The sequence below is a fragment of the Rhamphochromis sp. 'chilingali' genome (genome assembly GCF_963969265.1).
Source record: "Rhamphochromis sp. 'chilingali' genome assembly, chromosome: 6".
Taxonomy (NCBI): Eukaryota; Metazoa; Chordata; class Actinopteri; order Cichliformes; family Cichlidae; genus Rhamphochromis; species Rhamphochromis sp. 'chilingali'.
In genome coordinates, this window is record NC_137933.1 from 2,568,782 (window position 1) to 2,590,049 (window position 21,268).

The 21,268-nt window shown below is 40.9% G+C and overlaps 2 protein-coding genes across 3 annotated transcripts in view; one reads left to right on the forward strand and one right to left on the reverse strand.

Moving 5' to 3' along the window:
• The window catches only part of LOC308398146 (ras-related protein Rab-11A), a 12,586-nt gene extending 10,279 nt beyond the window's left edge, over positions 1-2,307 (forward strand). The window contains exon 5 of the mRNA XM_080884602.1: positions 1-2,307. This exon is cut by the window's left edge and continues 174 nt beyond it. The gene's annotated coding sequence lies outside the window, so the exon portion shown is untranslated.
• A 7,224-nt stretch (positions 2,308-9,531) lies between these two features.
• The window catches only part of LOC308398145 (multiple epidermal growth factor-like domains protein 11), a 252,798-nt gene continuing 241,061 nt past the window's right edge, over positions 9,532-21,268 (reverse strand). The window contains exons 25-27 of one of the 2 annotated variants that reach the window (XM_080884600.1): positions 19,959-20,012; positions 17,118-17,336; positions 9,532-11,735 (exon numbers count right to left, since the gene is read on the reverse strand). In XM_080884600.1, coding sequence (XP_080740726.1) covers positions 11,530-11,735; positions 17,118-17,336; positions 19,959-20,012 — 479 coding nt within the window. In that variant the 3' untranslated portion in view covers positions 9,532-11,529. The remainder of the gene's footprint in view (positions 11,736-17,117; positions 17,337-19,958; positions 20,013-21,268) is intronic. The other variant, XM_080884601.1, reaches the window with a different exon arrangement.

Consider the following 21,268-nt stretch of genomic DNA (forward strand, 5'->3'; position numbering starts at 1 on the left):
CCCCCATTTCTCCCTGTCCTTTCCTCCCTCGATCCCCATCAACCTTAAGCCCCGCCCTCGGATAATAGACTGCCTCGACATACTGTTTGGCGTGTGGGGAATGAGCCGCAGCTTCGAAGCCGTGACCTGATCTCTGCACCTACCTCCTCCTGCTAACCCTATTCTTCCCCTTCCCCCGGTAAATATTATCCCAGTTTAGGATGAACCCATGTGGGGCGGCCCTCCCTAAGCAGAGCCCCGTTGTCTTTAGACTACTGCAGGACAGCAAGCAGCAGGCATTTCATATCACGTTAGATTTCATTACTGCAGATGCGCTGACATGTCACAAAAATGTCTTAATATATGAATGTGATTCGTTTTCTTCTTCTCAAGCTCAGTGCTCCAGTTGATTTCTCCACCTTTTTTAATGTCTTGTATCATATATCTGCTACTAAATCTGAATTTAAAGCTTTGCCTCTGTTATTTTAGCGCCCCTCACCTCCTCTTTAGTGCAATGTACTGTTTTGGAAACTACGTGGATGTATCGAGCACATTGCGGACGTTTGCTCCGGTAGTGTCATGCTGTTTGATGTGATTTCTGTGAAAATGACGCCGGACTCTTTTACATTTGTTGAGCTTCAGTTAGTGGAAAGGCCAGGGGAGTGTAGCTAGCATGTGGCACGCAGCCTGGTAAACTTTGTCGGCATCGTCACTGCATTTGCAGCAGGTGACGGGTTCGTGACAGCATGCCGAAGATGGACCTCTGACGTCCAGGTGGTTGACTTGAACTGGACTAAATGTGGAACACTATCATCATTTTAGGAACCCTGAACAGGAAGCCTGTGCATTTGAATCATCATGTTCTATTTTAAGTGGCTGCATACCGAGTTACTCATGCTCACGTTGAACGGGACTGAATACAGAATAAATCTAGCAGGCTTTTTTGCTCAGCATTAAGAAAACATGCATTAATTTCCAACATATTTGACCACTATGCAGAAACTAGCACATGGCTGTTTGGGTTTTTTCCTGTAATGCGACTTCTATAGCAAGTGAAGGAAAAAGAAGTATGAGTAAAGTAGCTGATAGCAGTCTTGTATGACATTCCTATTATAGTCAGTAATCTTATAATGTGAAGTTTCCTGTTGTCTAGCCAATTCTGCTTTGCATGTAACCACAGTACTGTAGTTAAGACACACTGAGAAAGATGTTTTTCAAGGTTTGATTTGCTTAATAAATCATGCACTTACGTGTAAGAGCTGATCTAGTAAACATGCTTACTTATTTAGGATTAGGCTTTTGCTGCACATACAAAATTTGGACCTCTTTTGCCAGTTTGGGACACCGGGTCTGTTTAAGAACCAAAAAGTGACGTGGAGTCTGAACCGAACCTAATTTAGTGTGAAGTTGCTCCTCTGGCAAACAACAAAAATCAGCGGCTTAAGCTTCTGGCCAACTTACGAATGCCTCCTCGACCTGTGGAGACCGCTTCTCATACGCTCACTAACAGCTCACCGTCGTGTCCGCCTCCTCATTAACCAAGCTTTGTGTGTCTCTCGAGGAGGAGGACAGCCATGTTGCCCCTGTCACATAAAGCCTACGCACACCAAGCTGCCTCTGACTTCAACACAATGCATGGCTTTGTGTACGACTGCACCTCCACATTGTATCGCCTTATGTAGCTAACATTGTCATTACCGTTTATGAAATCTTGATGGTTGGTTAGGCTTGGCTAACGAATACAACATGCTTAACGAGTTAGCTCAGTTTAATCCGCTAACTGGCAGGCTCCTGCTAAAAGCCTTCAAGCTGAAATTTCAGGTTATCGCAGACATATACAAAGCCCGAACTTGGTGTATGTGTCTAGCAGAAGAGGGTAAATGGGTAACTCCAGAATGTGTGAGCTTTAGCTGGCCGTGCCAATGGCGTTTTATCGAACAGACGGCACTGTCCACTGGGCCTCTCCAGACTTGACAGCAGGAAATCTGTGGACAAAGCAATTTCTTTCTTCTGACAATATGATTTCTTGTTTCATGTACCTTTGTTGTCTTCATTTTTCCCTGTGTGTGTATGTGTGTGTGTTTCTTTGTTTTTTTTAAATATGTGTTTTGATTTCTTTCTTTTTTTAACTATTGAATTCTATAACTGACTGTAATTTCAGTGTAAACACATAAGTGAGAAATTATGTCATTTCAATGAATTTGGAGCGTTAAATATGAGAACGGGTCAAAATGAACGGTTTTGTTCTGTACAGATTGATAAATTGTACAATTGTGTCTATATCTTAAGTTATCAATTCATCTTAATAAAGCGCACCGGTCAAAAAGCTTTCTGGATTTTACTTTTTTTTTTAATTGTAGATTTTTATTGTACTGTGAAGTCTTACTGCCGTCAGGTATAACATTATGGCCACTGACAGGTGACGTGAATACTACTGATCATCTCATCATAGTGTCAGTGAACATTTTTCCCTCAGAGTTACGTTAGAAACAGGAAAAATGGGTAAGCATAAGAATTTGAGCGGGTTTGACGATGGCCACATTGTGATGGTTAGATCTGTGTGACCTTTGAGCCTAGGTCATCAGCTACATGACTGGGCTTCCAAACTGAAGCTCTTGTGTTGCCAGCCAGTGGTCAGTATACTGACGTCAGATCTCAACGTTGGTTCTATGACATCGCCTGATATTGACTAAACATTGTTTCAATGTTTCCTTGCTATCTGTGTAGCTTTTTAAAATGTCCAAAAAAGGAACAGTGGTGGCGTAAAGCTTTTTTTATGCATGTGAGGAGCAAAGGCTGGTGCAATTCAATCGATGAACTGCTCTGGCTCAAAATGCAGAAAAGTTATGCTGGTTTTAATCAAAAGCTGTCAGGACACACCGTGCACAGCAGTTTGTTGTGTATGGGGCTGCAGAGCCGCAGACCAGTCAGGGTGCCTGCGCCGAAATATCCACTGCAGAAAGTGGCAACAATGGGCACACGAGCATCGGGACTGGACCATGGTCCGAGCATTGAGGCCTGGGCTGATGAATCACACTTTCTTTTACTTCACAGGATGGCTAGGTGTGTGTGTGTCGCACACCTGGGGAACACCTGGCACTATGGGAAGAAGGCAAGCCGGCGGAGGCAGTGTGATTCTTCATGGCTTCGGCATCTTTCAGCAGGATAATGCATCTTGCTACGAAACAAAAAAGACAAATTCAATCCAGTTAAGGAAGTCCAATACATGGAGGCTCTACCTGGCAACTTAAAGAATCTGTTGCTAACATCTTGGTGCCAGATACCACAGCATATCTTCAAGGGTCCGGTGGACTCCATGACTTGATGGGTCACAGCTGTTTTGGCAGTAAAACAGCTGTCTGTTTTTGCTTTATAAAGCATTTATAAATGAAATTGAAAGTACAGTTATTTTCTCAATAGAAAAATGACACAGACAAAGCACAAAGAGATGCAGAACATAAAAATATTTATTTCCAGATGCAAACAGAACACTGTAATGTAGGTAGGGTCAGAGTAATAATATGATCTCTCTCTCCAGCGTGTCCTGGGTCTGCCCCGGGGCCTCCTGGTGGGACATGCCCGGAACACCTCGACCAGGAGGCGCCCAGGAGGCATCCTTGTCAGATGCTCGAACCACCTCAACTGGCTTCTTTCGATGTGGAGGAGCAGCGGCTCTACTCTGAGCTCCGTCCGGATGTCCAAACCCCTCACCCTATCTGTAAGGGAGACACCAGCTACGCTTTGGAGGAAGCTCATTTCCGGCGCTTGTATCCGCAGTCTCGTTTTTCTGGTCCCTACCCACTGCTCGTGACCATAGGTGAGGGTGGTGACGTAGATCGACCGGGAAATTGAGAGCTTGGCTTTTACACTCATATTTATTCAATACAGTAACAGTTTTACAGGTTAGAGATTTTAAAATTCCATAGAAATGACCACTGAAGTATTAAGTTAGTAGTAAACTAAGGAAAGGAGACTAATTAAACCAAAAATAATGAATGTTTTAGTTTGACCCCAGTCCCATCCACTAACAAAGGAGGCTTGTCTGTGTTATTTTTCTGTTGTGAAGATAGCTGAGACTTGTTTGATGAAGAGTGAAGTATTTAGCCTTTAGCACAGTATTAACCCTTTCACGCATAGCGGTCACGACAGTGGACAGCTATTCAAAGGCTGTTTTCTTGCACTTGTGTCAGTGTTGATGGCATACTTGCACATAAACCACTACATTGGACATGTGTCACTCCATACCAGTGGCGGTCCTAGCCTGTTTGGCGCCCTGGGCGAACACTCCCTCTGGCGCGCATATTAAACATATTAAGGATTGCACATTAACATAAAACTGTTGTCGGAACCATACTGAATTTCACCAGAGAAACAAACACACACACACACACATATGAAGAGAGAGAGAGTATGCATAGTATGCAAACGGCTACCAAACAGCCATCATAATCTGTCATACAATGAGAACAGGACAAATCAACTGACAATGACTCATTAATATTGTGCTGAACACAGTCCAAAAGATTCAATAAGCTACATCAGTGTCTACTGTTTACTATCATAGCCAAGTGGCTAACGAATGTAAACGGAAGTTTTCGCTATCCCTACTAATTGATGTTATCTTGTTGTATCTGTTGTGGTCAGTGCCATCCTCTATGCTGTTGCATGGTGGGGCAGCAGGTCGAGGGTCACAGATGCCAACAGGCTAAATTAACTGATCCAGAGGGCCAGTAATGTTGTGGGGATGGAGCTGGTTAGGGTGGTGTCTGAGAGGCAGATGTTGTCCAAGATAAAGACAATGTTGAATAACACCTCCCACCCACTCCATGACATGCTGGCTAGTCACAGGAGCACGATCAGTGAGAGACTGAGGTCACCAAAAAGCACCACTGAACGACACAGGAAGTCATTCCTGTCTGTGGTCATCTCCCTGTACAACTCCTCCATCTAACACACTGTAAACACTGCAACAGTTTCACCCTTTTTGCACACACTCTTTTCTGCTCTGTAATATTCTTCTCAATTTTCTTGATATTTATTTATAATCACCTCTGTTAATCCTTGATGCTTATAATTGACTGATCTGTATATATTAGTGTTATTTCTTAAATGTGTAAAATCTGTAACATAATGTATTATTTGGAGTTTAGTCTGTTACTATTTTTTACCATTTCTTCTTGGAGCAACTCGGTTTAATAGGTGGATGTAACACCTCACGATATCTTTTCAAATATAAGTCGATGCCATGATCAGGGATTCTTCCTGTCCAGAATTTGACCACAAGGGTGGTCATTTCAATTTGAAGAGATGATTCTACTGTCCACTCTTTCCATTTTGGTTGGCCAGAGTTTGAAGCAACAATCTCCATGAAACATCGAAGAGGAGCTTCCTGGAAAAAACACAGTTCAAAGTCCCTTCTGTTTGGGAGAGAGATGAAAGAGTAAATGTCCGAGGATTCACCCAAGAGGACTGAAAAAGCAATTCCTCCGCAACATAATCTCTAGTGGGAAGTTCTCCTTCTCCAACATATTTCAATCTGACTCATAAATTGCCAAACTTGGAGGCATAGGGTGCAGGAGTATAGGGCGGCATGATAGATTCTGAGACAGGGCACAGTAGGAGCAGATGGGCAAGGATAAACTAAGAGTTCCCTCCCTTACCCCTTCCACTCGTTTTGGCTGTTCAGAAACGAAAGGAACAAACTTCCTTACTAGACCCCCACCGTCTGTCTTACTGTATGAGTGTGAGACATGCTACAATCCAGTGGCACCAAGGCATTATACAATAAAATAATGTGATTAATACATAAATAAAAGAAATTCCTATACACGTATTTCATCGTAATTATTGTTATTTAACTCTGTCATGCATGAATTATGACAACCTCAATCAGGATTTTTTCTTAAGTATTTTTATTAATCTTTTCATGCCAGAATAAAAATACTTAAGAAAAAAATCCTGATTGAGGTTGTCATAATTCATGCATGAAAGGGTTAAGCATTTACCTTAGCAATGCTTACTAGTGTCACATTATAAAGTCTTACCTTTATTTTAAAGCTTTAGTTACTTATTCGTTTGCATATTAATTATTATATATCAAGCTGCAACATATAGGGAAGTAGCTCATCATCCCCTGGACCTTAGCTCTTTCACTCACTAATCACTAATGTCAATTGTCAACATGTATCAGCCTGAACATTTGATATTCAATTCAATTCAATTCAATTCAATTTTATTTATATAGTGCCAAATCACAACATAAGTCGCCTCAAGGCGATTCATAGATACAGAGAAAAACCCAACAATCATATGACCCCTATGAGCAGCACTTTGGCGACAGTGGGAAGGAAAAACTCCCTTTTAACAGGAAGAAACATCCGGCAGAACCAGGCTCAGGGAGGGGCGGGGCCACCTGCTGTGATTGGTTGAGAAGGAAGACAGGATAAAGACATGCTGTGGAAGAGAGACAGAGGTTAATAACAGATATGATTCAATGCAGAGAGGTCTGTTAATACATAGTGAGTGAGAAAGGTGACTGGAAAGGAAAAACTCAATGCATCATGGGAATCCCCGGCAGCCTACGTCTATTGCAGCATAACTAAGGGAGGATTCAGGGTCACATGGTCCAGCCCTAACTATATGCTTTAGCAAAAAGGAAAGTTTTAAGCCTAATCTTGAAAGTAGAGATAGTGTCTGTCTCCTGAATCCAAACTGGAAGCTGGTTCTACAGAAGAGGGGCCTGAAAACTGAAGGCTCTCCCTCCCATTCTACTTTTAAATACTCTAGGAACAACAAGTAGGCCTGCAGTGTGAGAGCGAAGTGCTCTAATAGGGTGATATGGTACTACAAGGTCATTAAGATAAGATGGGGCCTGATTATTTAAGACCTTGTATGTGAGGAGCAGGATTTTGAATTGTGGATTTAACAGGAAGCCAGTGAATGGAAGCCAAAGCAGGAGAAATCTGCTCTCTCTTTCTAGTCCCTGTCAGGACTCTTGCTGCAGCATTTTGGATCAGCTGAAGGCTTTTCAGGGAGTTTTTTGGACTTCCTGATAATAATGAATTACAGTCGTCCAGCCTGGAAGTAATAAATGCATGAACTAGTTTTTCAGCGTCACTCTGAGACAGGATATTTCTAATTTTAGAGATGTTGCACAAATGGAAGAACGCAGTCTTACATATTTGTTTAATATGTGCATTGAAGGACATGTCCTGGTCAAAAATGACTCCAAGGTTCCTCACAGTGTTACTGGAGGCCAAGGTAATGCCATCCAGAGTAAGAATCTGCTTAGATACCATATTTCTGAGCTTTTCAGGGCCGAGTACAATAACCTCAGTTTTATCTGAATTAAGAAGCAGAAAGTTAGCGGCCATCCAGGTCTTTATGTCTTTAAGACATTCCTGCAGTTTAACTCATTGGTGTGTGTTATCTGGCTTCATGGACAGATAGAGCTGGGTGTCATCTGCATAGCAGTGTAAATGTATGCTATGTCTTCTAATGATGCTGCCTAAGGGAAGCATGTATAATGTAAACAGAATTGGTCCTAGCACTGAACCCTGTGGAACTCCATAATTAACCTCAGTGTGTGAAGAGGACTCTCCATTTACATGCACAAACTGGAGTCTATTAGATAGATATGATACAAACCACTGCAGCACAGTACCTGTAATACCTACAGCATGTTCTAATCGCTCTAATAGGATATTATGGTCGACAGTATCGAACGCTGCACTGAGGTCTAGCAGGACAAGCACAGAGATGAGTCCACTGTCAGAGGCCATAAGAAGATCATTTGTAACCTTCACTAAAGCTGTTTCTGTGCTGTGATGAGCTCTGAAACCTGACTGAAACTCTTCAAATAAACCATTCCTCTGCAGATGATCTGTTAGCTGTTTGACAACTACTCTTTCAAGGATGTTTGATATAAAGGAAGGTTGGAGATTGGCCTATAATTAGCTAAGACTGCTGGGTCTAGAGATGCTTTTTGAGTAAAGGTTTAACTACAGCCAGCTTGAAGGCCTGTGGTACATAGCTGATCATTAGAGATAGGTTGATCATATTTAAGATCGAAGCATTAATTAATGGCAGGACTTCTTTGAGCAGTTTTGTAGGAATGGGGTCTAAAAGACACGTTGATGGTTTGGAGGAAGTAATTATTGAAGTTAACTCAGAAAGATCAATTGGAGAAAAAGAGTCTAACTTAACATCAATGGTACTAAGAGTAGCTGTAGATAATATTACATCTGTGGGATGATTACTGGTAATTTTTCTCTAATGATAAAAATTTTATTTGTGAAGAAGTTCATGAAGTCATTACTAGTTAACGTTAAAGGGATGGTTGGCTCAAAAGAGCTCTGACTGTTTGTCAGCCTGGCTACAGTGCTGAAGAGAAACCTGGGGTTGTTCTTATTTTCTTCAATCAGTGATGAATAGTAAGATGTTCTGGCTTTGCGGAGGGCTTTCTTATACAGCAACAAACTATTTCTCCAGGCTAAATGATGATCCTCTAAATTTGTGACACGCCATTTCCTCTCCAGCTTACGAGTCATCTGCTTTAGGCTACGTGTTTGAGAATTATACCGCGGAGTCAGGTACTTCTGATTAGAGACCTTAGTTTTCAAAGGAGCTACAGTATCCAGAGTCGTACGTAGTGAGGAGGTGAAATTATTAACAAGATAATCGACCTCTGTTGGAGTAGCGTTCAGATAGCTGCTCATCTCTGTGTTGGTACAGGGCATTGAAGATGATAACAGTGGGTGGATTATATTCTTAAACTTAGTTACAGCGCTTTCAGAAAGACGTCTACTGTGATAAAGTCTACTCTCCACCGCTGTGTAATCAATTATTGTAAATGTAAATGTTATCCATCAAGACTATCAAGGTTAAACTCTTTGTGCATGAGAAAGCCTTACTATGCCTTCAAGAATAACAACATATTGTTAAGAATATTGTGAGGCATTGAACCACAGGAATTGGTCTGTCCACCCACAGAACTACTATTCTGTATGGTCTCTCAGGAGCTGTGTGATGTCTCCTGTGGACCCCAAGTAGCCTTAGTGATGGAAATGATGGTATGATTATTCCTCACTAAGTACTCTGATCTAATAGGATAATCAAAAGATTCCCACTGACAGTTCCAGGATTTGTAATGTGGATAGCAGGATAAACTGAAGCAAATAAACAATAAACACAATGTGATTAAAATAGATCTGCAAATCATGCCATTAGAATAAATTACTACTAATAATTCAAATCTGGCCAATTACACCTTCAACTTTTATTAAAACCCAGCAATTCATTATCTTCCACCTACCATAGGCCAACAGGCAGCATTCACCCTGGACAGGTCGCCAGTCTAAGCTAACACAGACAGACAGACAACCAGAATTTGGGAATTTAGAATTAAAATAACCCAGCTCCACTAACTGCATGTCTTTGGATTGTGTGAGGAAGATGGAGTACCCAGAGAGAACCCATGTAATAACAGGAAGAACATGCAAACTCCACACAAGAAGACCAGATGGTGGATATGAACTCATTGGGCAGGCGTGCGGCCCCCTATTAAGACCTGATTAGCAAACGGAATCATTTTTACAGGAAAAGGAGGACTCCCAAACTTCTGGGTAAACATTAAACATTAAAAACAGAAACATTCCACCACATGACTGCAGCTTTATATCTCTGGATGAAAGGTGAAAACAGAGTTTGTTTGTTTTTTAAAATCAACATATGACACCACTCTCCTGAGCTGTCATGACTTTATTCATTTCAGGGTTTTCAAAAACAAAAAAACAAACACACACCCTCCCCCCCAAAAATGTAAGCAGCACTACATACACCTATACACATGAACTATTGTTTGGATCAAACATATCAAACCACTAAAAAAAACAAGATAAATCAGAGCAAATAGAACAAAAACAGGAAACCAAATCATTGGGATAGCAAACTGTACACATAAGATTGTCAACATGTCCTCTTATTGCTGTTTGCTACAGCCGAACTTTAGTTGCTTCAGACCCTTTTACTTTTGCGCACTTTGTAAATGCAAATTTATGATGAAACAATGTATTTGTAAGACAAAATAAAAATGTATTTGTGAATCCTTAATTCATTCCTTTGTGTAAGCAGTTGGTCTTCATGAGTTTCAGCCAGTTAAAAGCCTGGTTTAAGTCTTCAGCTTGTTTTAGTTAACTGGTTGGGTTAAAATAACATTAGTTGAACTCATTCAAACATTTCTAAGCATTAGGTGATGAATAAATATAACTGAAAATCTATCATTTCATCAATTATAGTGTAAATCTATAATCTGTAAAAAAGGAGAGCAGTCTGAATATTTAAAGTGATTGTATGTCTATCATTTTAAAGTTACTGCTACGTTGCATAACACATTTTTGTCAGAGCTACATGAAAACACATTTAATTGTGTTTAGTAACAAAACTCTAGCGACTCTACAATAAAATCAGGGAAGGGGGAAGTTGCCTACAGAACTGTTATAACCACAACTTCCAACCTAAAATATATTTATATTTCCAAGAAGTATGTTCCAAATGGCATGTCCACAGTAGCATGGCAATTATCAGCAAAAGAGCTTAGCCATCTGACCATGATCACAATAAAAGCCAAAGAATAAGGGTATTCCTCACTAACCATTATGCCCTGAATCACCTTTTTACATGCATGTATAATAAGCTCAACATAAAGAAAAAAAATTACAACTATAATCACGAGGTGTACAGTAAGTGTACATCAAATACACCACTTTGTCTACAGTACATACAAAAAATAACGTTTCTGAGCAAAAACATGAACCCCAGCAGGATCTTTAAATATGTAAACACGAAATAAGAAACAGTGTGTATAAAATACTATACAGGTGCTGTAAGTCTGAAGATACTCCAGTTATCTTTTTTTCTGTCCTTTTCTCAGTCCTTTTTTCTGGGGAAATAAAAGGATAGAGAGCCTTTTCTTCGGAGGAGTCCATTGGATTTCTTTCCCACAGCACAACCGTAATGCCCACATGATGTTCATTTGGACCTAACATGCTAGTAAATAAAGTAGTCTTTGCAGATGTACAGTGGGCCTCAGTCCTTTCTTTGGCACAGCCATTGCAGTCTTTACGTGAGCAAGTCAGTTTCTTTTTTGACATTCATCTTCTGAGTCGAGATGTCTCAAAAACCGCTGAAACGAGTATATTTATGTGTATATGTACTTGTATTACCCCGCTGCTGGCAATTTTGGTGTGAAAATAAGAATATAAAGATGTACTGGTGACTGACACAAAACAGCTCAGACTGGTTGGTTGGTATATCATAGTAAAATGTCAAACAGCCGTCTAGCAGTCTGGACACTGCAAAACAAAAAGAAAAACAAACAAAACAAACAAATAAAATGCTACTTAGAAAATAAATAAGTAAGTATTAGTCCCAGCAACACATTTTCTCCATCCTTTAAATATCAACCTGTATTTACTCATCAGTGTCAAAACACTTTCTACTTTCATACTTCAGTTTCTTAGTTCTGAGTGCACTGGATCCTGTTGGGGGGCCCTAGAGCAGGGAACTGGTGGGGCTGCCGGGCAGTGGGGGACTGCAGCTGTTCAGGGTGAGGCTGTGGCTGTGGGAGGGGCTGGGGCGCATTGGCAGCAGGTCGTAGTGGCTCGGGATGTGGCTGTTCCTGGGGAGGTCGTATGGGTTCTGAGGGTAACTGGGAACCACTGCAGCACCACTTGCCGGCACAATACTTATGGTTGGTTCTGGGGGAACAAAAACCAAGAGAGTGGGTCTTTTATTTCATTTATATAATTTACACAATCCGGTTGTTCAGTCTGACGTCACTAGCCGTGTCTGGGCCTAAACTCCGCTGCAGGTCCACATATCAAACGATCACTATGGCATTACTGAGAGTTGAAAAACTGTCTAAAGTCTTTCATCTTTAATAAAATGATCAGCGTTCTGCTCTACCAGGTGTAACAATTGAGTTTAACATCCAGGCATCCATGAAAACGGAATTTATGACATTTAACGGAGTTAGAAGTTAGCAGGAAGTTAGCTCGCTAGCTTCTATCTAAATACAATATAGCATGTCCTGACTGCGGGGTTTTGGAAACAAATTAAAACGTACAGCTCTGTTATCACTTCCAGCATAAATGAAGACAGAAAACTAAACAGCAGTGACGTTTGTAGGGTTACTGAAGTTGGGCTAGCTGGTATATAATGATGTGCTACGTGACCGCTAGCGACACAGCTATGTTAGCATAATATAAACAAGCTAACTTTTTTTCCACTCGATAAAAGTTAACGTGAGTGTTCTCGGTGGTCAGGAACAAATGTAATCGCATGGCAGGATGCTGTAAAAGGACCAAACTTCATCCAGGAGAACAACTGAGATAATCCATCCACAATACGAGGTTAGTCATTCATATACTGCTGCATGGGCTGGGCTGTAGTTACATCCTAAGGTTTTAAAAAAACTGAGCTTAAATAAATGATTAGCGGTAATAAAAGCCGAGGGAGGTCAACAGTGATCACTGACTGTTTTAGGAGCTTTTTGAGATCAAATAGAAGAAAATACAAAACATTAAACATGTTAACAACACAAAAGCCATATTAAACGCAGACTACTTTAACCTACTACTTTAACTTTAACCTTAGTTAAAACCATAAATTTTCACTGTTATGCCGATGACACCCAGCTCTACCTTTCTTCTAAACCCAATTCATCCCTCCCACCTACCTCCCTCTCAGACTGTCTTATTGAGATTAGATCCTGGTTCTCCTCCAATTTCCTCAAACTTAACAGTAATAAAACTGAAGTTTTACTTGTTGGTTCACCATCTATCTTAACCAAATCCCACAGCTTTTCCATTAACGTTGAAAATTCTCCCACCCTCCCCTCCCCTCAGGTTAAGAGTTTGGGTGTCATACTTGATAATACTCTTTCATTCCAGTCTCACATTAATTACATAACCCGGTCTGCTTACTTCCATTTACGTAATATTCACCGACTCCGTCCCTTCCTTACTCCCCATGCTGCTGCCATCCTTGTCCATAGTCTTATTACGTCCCGTATTGATTACTGTAATTCCCTCCTATTTGGTCTCCCTAAAAGGTCCCTTCATAAACTCCAACTTCTTCAAAATTCTGCAGCTTGGATTATAACCCGTACTCCGTTAAGTGCTCATATTACCCCAGTTCTTCAGCAGCTTCACTGGTTGCCCATAGAAGCCAGGATAAATTTTAAAATCTTACTTCTTACATACAAGTGTATCCATAAATCTGCTCCTTCATATTTGTGTGACCTGCTCCATATCACCACTGTTTCCCGCCCTCTTAGATCATCATCTGCTATTCATCTTTCTGTTCCATCCTCGCACCTTATTACTATGGGGAACAGAGCTTTCAGTCGCTCTGCTCCTCGGCTCTGGAACTCTCTTCCTCCTGCACTAAGAAATATTGACTCCCTCTCCGTATTTAAGACACAGCTCAAAACACATCTGTTTAAACTGGCTTATTCGCTTTAATGCTGATTTTATCTGTTGTCACGCTCTGTTTTGTAATTTTAACTTATTTTATGTTTTTTATGACTATTGTTCCTTTTATTAATTGTGTGTTTTGTAAGGTGACCTTGGGTTTCTGAAAGGCGCCCTCAAATAAAATGTATTATTATTATTATTATTACTTTAGGCCCGGAATTAGGATTCGTCGCGTCATCACTGAACAACCAGATACAATGCTGTTGTCAACAAAGAAAATAAGTTTTCTTCTGCCTTATTTCAATCAAGTCCAAACTTAGTAAAATGTACTACAGGCATCAAATTCAAACACTTGAACCACAGAGTGTCATAATTCTGTGATAATGTCATGATCCCCCTGGTGTCTGGCCCCATTCCAGATTGCTTGAAAACAGCCAGTGTCTTTCCTTGTTAGATCCCACTGTTTTTATAATTATAGACCAATTTCCAAACTCCTGTTTATTTTCAAAATCCTTGAGAAAGTTGTTGCTCTTCAGCTCCTTCAAATTATTGTAGGAAACATCTTTGATAAATTCTCTTGTGGTTACAGATAAAACCACAGCACTAAAACAGCTTTACTGAAAATGATATTGTAATGCACTCAGATAAAGGTGAGCATTCCATTCAAGTTCTGCTCGACTGATCTGTAGCCTTTGATACTGTTGATCAAGCTACTTATTAACAGACTACAAAACTGGGTTGGCACCACTGGTACTGCCCTCAGATGGTTTTCTTCATACTTATCAAACAGATACTTCAGAATTTCTATTAATCAGTGTATGCATTCATCTGTACTGCTTGCATGTGGAGTCCCCCAGGGCTCAATCCTTGGACCAATTCAGTTTTTTTTAATATATGTTACTCCTGGGCCATCTCATTAATGGGTTTAGTTTAATGTAGATGACACACGGTTTTGACATACCCTTCTGTCAAACCCAACAACCTTAACAGCTTCCCCTGCCTCAACAAACGTTTCTCTGCCATTACTAATTGGATATGCTCTAACTTCCTCCATCGCAATTCTGGTAAAACTGAGGTTCTAGCACACGGCCAAGACACATTCTCCAAGGAGGTTAGTCAGTACATTAGCCCATGCAATCCTCCATAACCACAACTGTGCATTAATGTACAAGGATTACCTATAAGTCTGCTGATTGCTGATTGGTTGACAAGTGGGCTGGAAAAGGGAAGGGAGCAAAAGTGAAGATCACTAGGAGCAAAAAAACTTCAAAAATAAAAATATGTCTGTGAAGGTTCTCAGTCATCCAGGTCATCGTAGTCAAAGGAGCTTGCAAAGAAAAGCGTCTGGACTTCTTTAAGTTGCTTGAAGACGTTTCACCTCTCATCCGAGAAGCTTCTTCAGTTCTAAGGTCAAATGGTGGAGAGTCCCAGATATAAACTAGTGGGAGTGACCCCCCACAGAGGGACAAAAGGACCCCCTGATGATCCTCTAATCGCCTGAGCCAAGGTGTGAAACTGGGTGTGGGTCCCAATCAGCCAGAGTTTCGGGTGAACTCGTTGTGAAACCTGGCCCCACCTTATCATGCGAATTCCTTAAAAATACTTGAAAGCACATGGTTCAGTTCCACCTGCTGAACTATACATTTTTCTGTGATCTAGTTTTATTAGTGTAGTGCGGTGACTCGTACAGAAAGGATAGCAAAGATGCTGTTTGTTGGGCTGCAAGACGCTAATTAAGCAATGAAAAAAATGGCAATACTCACTATGTTTTAATAGACTTCTCTGGACTGAATCATACGTGTTATTAACCTCTGTCTCTCTTCCACAGCATGTCTTTATCCTGTCTTCCTTCTCTCACCCCAACCAGTCACAGCAGATGGCCCCGCCCCTCCCTGAGCCTGGTTCTGCCGGAGGTTTCTTCCTGTTAAAAGGGAGTTTTTCCTTCCCACTGTCGCAAAAGTGCTTGCTCATAGGGGGTCATATGATTGTTGGGTTTTGTCTGTATATATTATTGTAGGGTCTACCTTTTGGAGATTAAGTATTGGAATTTCAGTAGCGGGACCACACCTCCAAACACGCTCCTTCCGGTTCTCATCTCTATAGGTTCCCCCAGTTCTGCGAGCTGTTCATTCTCGTTTACGTGCCCCGCCTTCCGTCCCTCCTTTTTTTCAATTCTTTAACTTCTTCACTTCTATTTAGTACATGGGGATCTGCCAGGCCCGGGAGCCGTCACCAGTCCCCTTCAAGGCCTTGAAACCGCCGCTCGATTCATGTTCAAGCATTCACCTTTATCTACTAAAACCTAAATCGAGGACGTGGGCCCAGCTAGTGAAACAATATAAAGTGCCTTGTGGTGACTGTTGTGATTTGGCGCTATATAAATAAAATTGAATTGAACTGAATTGAATTGACTGACAACCTGACATGACATCAGATGCTGTAGGCTAAATTTTTGCTTAGTGTGCCTTTCACTCAACAGATATCTACACTTACAGACCACGTCATCAGTTACACCATCCCAGTCCTGGGCTGGACCCTTTGCCTTAAAATGGCTTAAATTCTCTGTGTATAGCTTTAAGAAGCTGCTGAAAAGGTAAATTTTAACATAACAGCGTGACATCGTTACATACCATGCTTTCTCTACATCAACTCTGTCTATCTAACATTGCCTCTGCATTGCCAATGCTGCTTCTCCACTTTATTCATCAATGATTGTGCTTTCCACATGATAAGAAAGGCCAGATGCAGCTTATAACTTGTGCTTTCTCCAATACTCTCTGCTGTCATCTCTCTGTTTCTTCTTCTGTCCACCTCTGCATTCTCTGTATTTTTCTCTCAAGATTTCAACTGGAATCTCCACTGTTCTAGCCAACAGAGTGGTCAGCTTCAGGGCAATCAGCTATTCTCTGAACTAAACAATGAGCGCAGCCTAATGTTGTTGCACTGCAGTCCATTGTCTAAAAGAAAAAAGTATTCCCAAAGGAAAAGACAAAGCAAAACTAGGGGGAAAAATCAAGAAAAAGAACAAGAGTAAGTTAAAAAATACCTGCAACAGGATGCACACAGGCTGAAACATGAGCACATATTGGACATAGGCAGGCTGCGTGGTTTGAACAATGGTAAAGTGGTCCAAAGGGGCCGTAGGTCTGACCAGAAAATATCCCCCACACTAGTACACTGCCAGGAGCCTGAACTGTTGATACAAGGCATGATGGATCCCTGCTTTCATGCTGTTTACTGATGCTGCTGTCTGAATATTGCAGCAGAAAGTGAGACTCAGCAATGTTTTTCCAGTTTTCTGTCCCCTGATTTTGGTGAGAACTGCATCCACAGTTTCATCTTTTTAGTTGACAGGATTGGCACCATTTCTGCCATGTGATTGGCTGATTAAATATTTGTGTTTAAAAGCAATAGAACGGGTGTATCTAATGAAGTGGCCGGAGAGTATACTTTAGTACAAAACAGTAAAACTAATCACAATAGTGGAATTATTAATGCAAACCTGGGGTTATATTATTCAGCCATACAAACACTGTGCTAATGGAACTCCACCTGCACCTCTGTTTGCTCTGCATGTGCACTTTGACTGTGTATCTCAAATGTGCCTAAAAATGTTCTTATTAACCGAAAACAGGAGACAAATGTAAAACACTGCAAATGTACCCATGTTGTAGACATTCTTGGCAGGCACAGTGGTGGTTGTAGTCGTACTGATGATGGCAGCAGAACAGCAGTGTGCCGTGTGTTCATGGTGTGCTGGTGATTTCATCTCCACGTAGCTGCTCTCTGAGTGCTTACATAGGCTGGGATTGTCGGTTATGGTGGCGTACGGGTTTTCACTGTTGAGGGAACAGGTGCTGGACAACGAACTCTTCACATAGTCTAAGGAAAGAGTGAGACACAGAGTGTTTAATCTTGTGTGGTATGACATTATTCAATGCTTAATTAATTAAAAAATAAAAAAAAGCTTCTTCAAAAAGCTCTGTTTTTTAAAAAAAAATCATTTTTGATGATTTTAACCCAGCAGCACTCCAGCTTTTCATAAAATGATTTTTTGTGTGTGTGTCAAATCAGAAAGACGACTCTCTGCAGCTATTTCCTGCATCCCTGGTCATTATTTTAGTTACCATAGTGACCAAATTCTCCTTGGATAACTGATCACATCATGTACTGTTAAAAGAAAATGAGACACTTCACAGTGGTAAACACGTCTCTGTCACAACCTTTTTGATATATGTGTTGCTGCCATCAAATAAAAATGCTGCAATATTTTTCTTATAATATTATTTTATTTTTCAGTTTAATATTTGATATTTTTTTCCTAGGTTCTACTGTGAATAATATATTGATTTCTTAGATTTGAAACTCATTCTATTTTGATTTACACTCTATATAGTGTCAGCTTTTTGGAATTCAGATGGTAAAAATATTAATTTGCATAAGAAAAACACTTTAATTTTCAAATTGCCATTGCTTAGGTTGCATTTCAAGACATTAGATGGCTGGAAATGTCCTAGTCTAATCCATGGACCTTATAGTGAGATATGCAGGTATTCTGTTCACCTTTTTGCTCAGTGTAAAGTAACTGAAGAGGGAAACAGACCAGAGTCAAACTCTAAAATGAGAAGCTGAGTGTGCCTGTATGGAGCTGTGCATCTCCTCTATAGCAACAGAGTGAGAGACGCTCAGTCCTTTTTAAAGCAATGAAAACATGTGTTAAGTAGGAGCGACAAAGAATTTAAAATAATCTGTATTCCTCTCTAAAATCAATACATATTCTGTGTAGTCTTTTAGTTGGATTTGTTGTAAAGAACAAAAAAGCTGAGGAGTTTTCCTTTAGGAAACATGGATGTTAGAGTCTGCATTGGAACACTTGACACCAAAGATTACATTTTAACACCAACATCAGCACTCAAGGGCAGCTGAGGTTAAAACCTGCAGATAAAGGAAATGTAAATCAAGGCACAAAGAGAGCATTCAGTTATAGAGAAGGAGAATTCTGTTTCCAAGGGGAGTTTTGGGGCTGATGAGGGTTAAAGCAGGAGGATGACTCCAGCAGGGAGGAAAAAAACACAGTGAGAAGAGACGTTGGGTTCACCCTGCAAAGACACAAACACATCTATGAGCACAGGCTGGAAAGGATCAAGAGGAACAGTGACAGTGGTAGTAAAGTAACACCACCTGTGTGGCATGCTGCACCTTTTTCTTCATCTACATGAAATCACACTCTGCACTGCGAGCAGCTCTGCGAGGCTGCAACTAAAGTGGTCAGACATCAGACGTTTTCCTATATTTGAATTTTTATCATTCTCGCAGGAATGATAAAAATAAAGATGTTAGCTTTATACTGTTGTTGCAGGGGTGGATGCTGATGGACAGCACTTGTGAGTCCAAAGTTCAGGTTCAGTTTCTGAATGTTTTATTTCCAAATCTCGGCTCTCGTCTAACTCACAGAAGAGACGACACCAGCTGCTGTTCAATTTTCTTTTTTGTCTTTTCCCTAAAACAAATATTTCATACGACTTAAAATCGCAACAATAAAAGCACATGCCTACACCTCACCACTCTATGAGCCCTGAAGGTGTCCTGTGTTATCAGACCCCAGATGGTAGCAGCAGATCTTTAGGGCCTGAAGTGATCAGAAGCCTCCAGAGATCTGACTAGAGCTTTCCTGCACATGACATTGTGGTTTTCTACTTGTCCTTCTCTATAGTGCTTTGATAGATATTAAGGGCAAGAAAAAATGGTTGCCTATTGCCTGTTGCTGGGCCGTGTCACGTTTGAAAACAGGACGGTGCAGTGTTACATCCTGGTCTAGGGGTACTGGAACGCAACATAAGGTTTATAAGGAAAATGACCCTCATCCCCAAAACCATACCCAGAAGCTGATTTACAAGTGAAAGGTGGTTTATTGTGTCTAAACTGAAGCTTAACTTAACTTAAGCTTCAGTTTAGACACATCAGCTTCTGGGTACGGTGTTGGGGACCAGGGCGGGGTCATTTTCCTTATAAACCTTATGTTGTGTTCCAGTACCCCTAGACCAGGGAGTAACATGCAGTGAACAAAGTATTAGTTATTACTAATAGGGGGTGTGGTAAAAGGCACGCCTTGTGGTGAAAACCTTTTGGAGTAGGTAACTATAAAGCATTTCTTTAACTCCACAAGAGCTGGCATTCTGGAAAGATCCAGAGCATTACAATTTATACATATCAGAGTTGCTGCCTTTCATGTTTCAAACACATCAACTTTAAGAAATAACTGTTCACTTGGAACTTGATCTAACATAAGATAAGATGATGATGTGCTAGATGATTGGCACATAAAAGGGTCATTTTAAACTGGACTTCCTGTAGAATCAGTATAATCAGCAGGTCTCCTGTTGTGTCACATGCAGTTTGGATATTTCAGCACAAGCCACAAGAAGCTGGGGTTTTAAATGCAAGAGAAACGGTCACTAGCTAACTGTTCGAGTCAGGTGACGAGAGCCCTGTGTGGCACAGTACCTCTGTAGCGTGGCTCCATGTGGTAGCTGTAACGTTGATTAATGCAGTAAACACCTGCACAAAGAAAAGAAAGACCACGAGATTTATATGATTATCATAAAGAACATTGCTAAAATCCTCTTAAAAATCTATTTATACGCATGAAATTTTTATAGTTCTTGACATTTTAGATGCTCTATAAATGTACAGGGAGTGCAGAATTATTAGGCAAGTTGTATTTTTGAGGAATAATGTTATTATTGAACAACAACCATGTTCTCAATGAACCCAAAAAACTCATTAATATCAAAGCTGAATGTTTTTGGAAGTAGTTTTTAGTTTTAGCTATTTTAGGGGGATATCTGTGTGTGCAGGTGACTATTACTGTGCATAATTATTAGGCAACTTAACAAAAAACAAATATATACCCATTTCAATGATTTATTTTTACCAGTGAAACCAATATAACATCTCCACATTCACAAATATACATTTCTGACATTCAAAAACAAAACAAAAACAAATCAGCGACCAATATAGCCACCTTTCTTTGCAAGGACACTCAAAAGCCTGCCATCCATGGATTCTGTCAGTGTTTTGATCTGTTCACCATCAACATTGCGTGCAGCAGCAACCACAGCCTCCCAGACACTGTTCAGAGAGGTGTACTGTTTTCCCTCCTTGTAAATCTCACATTTGATGATGGACCACAGGTTCTCAATGGGGTTCAGATCAGGTGAACAAGGAGGCCATGTCATTAGTTTTTCTTCTTTTATACCCTTTATTGCCAGCCACGCTGTGGAGTACTTGGACGCGTGTGATGGAGCATTGTCCTGCATGAAAATCATGTTTTTCTTGAAGGATGCAGACTTCTTCCTGTACCACTGCTTGAAGAAGGTGTCTTCCAGAAACTGGCAGTAGGACTGGGAGTTGAGCTTGACTCCATCCTCAACCCGAAAAGGCCCCACAAGCTCATCTTTGATGATACCAGCCCAAACCAGTACTCCACCTCCACCTTGCTGGCGTCTGAGTGGGACTGGAGCTCTCTGCCCTTTACCAATCCAGCCACGGGCCCATCCATCTGGCCCATCAAGACTCACTCTCATTTCATCAGTCCATAAAACCTTAGAAAAACCAGTCTTGAGATATTTCTTGGCCCAGTCTTGACGTTTCAGCTTGTGTGTCTTGTTCAGTGGTGGTCGTCTTTCAGCCTTTCTTACCTTGGCCATGTCTCTGAGTATTGCACACCTTGTGCTTTTGGGCACTCCAGTGATGGTGCAGCTCTGAAATATGGCCAAACTGGTGGCAAGTGGCATCTTGGCAGCTGCACG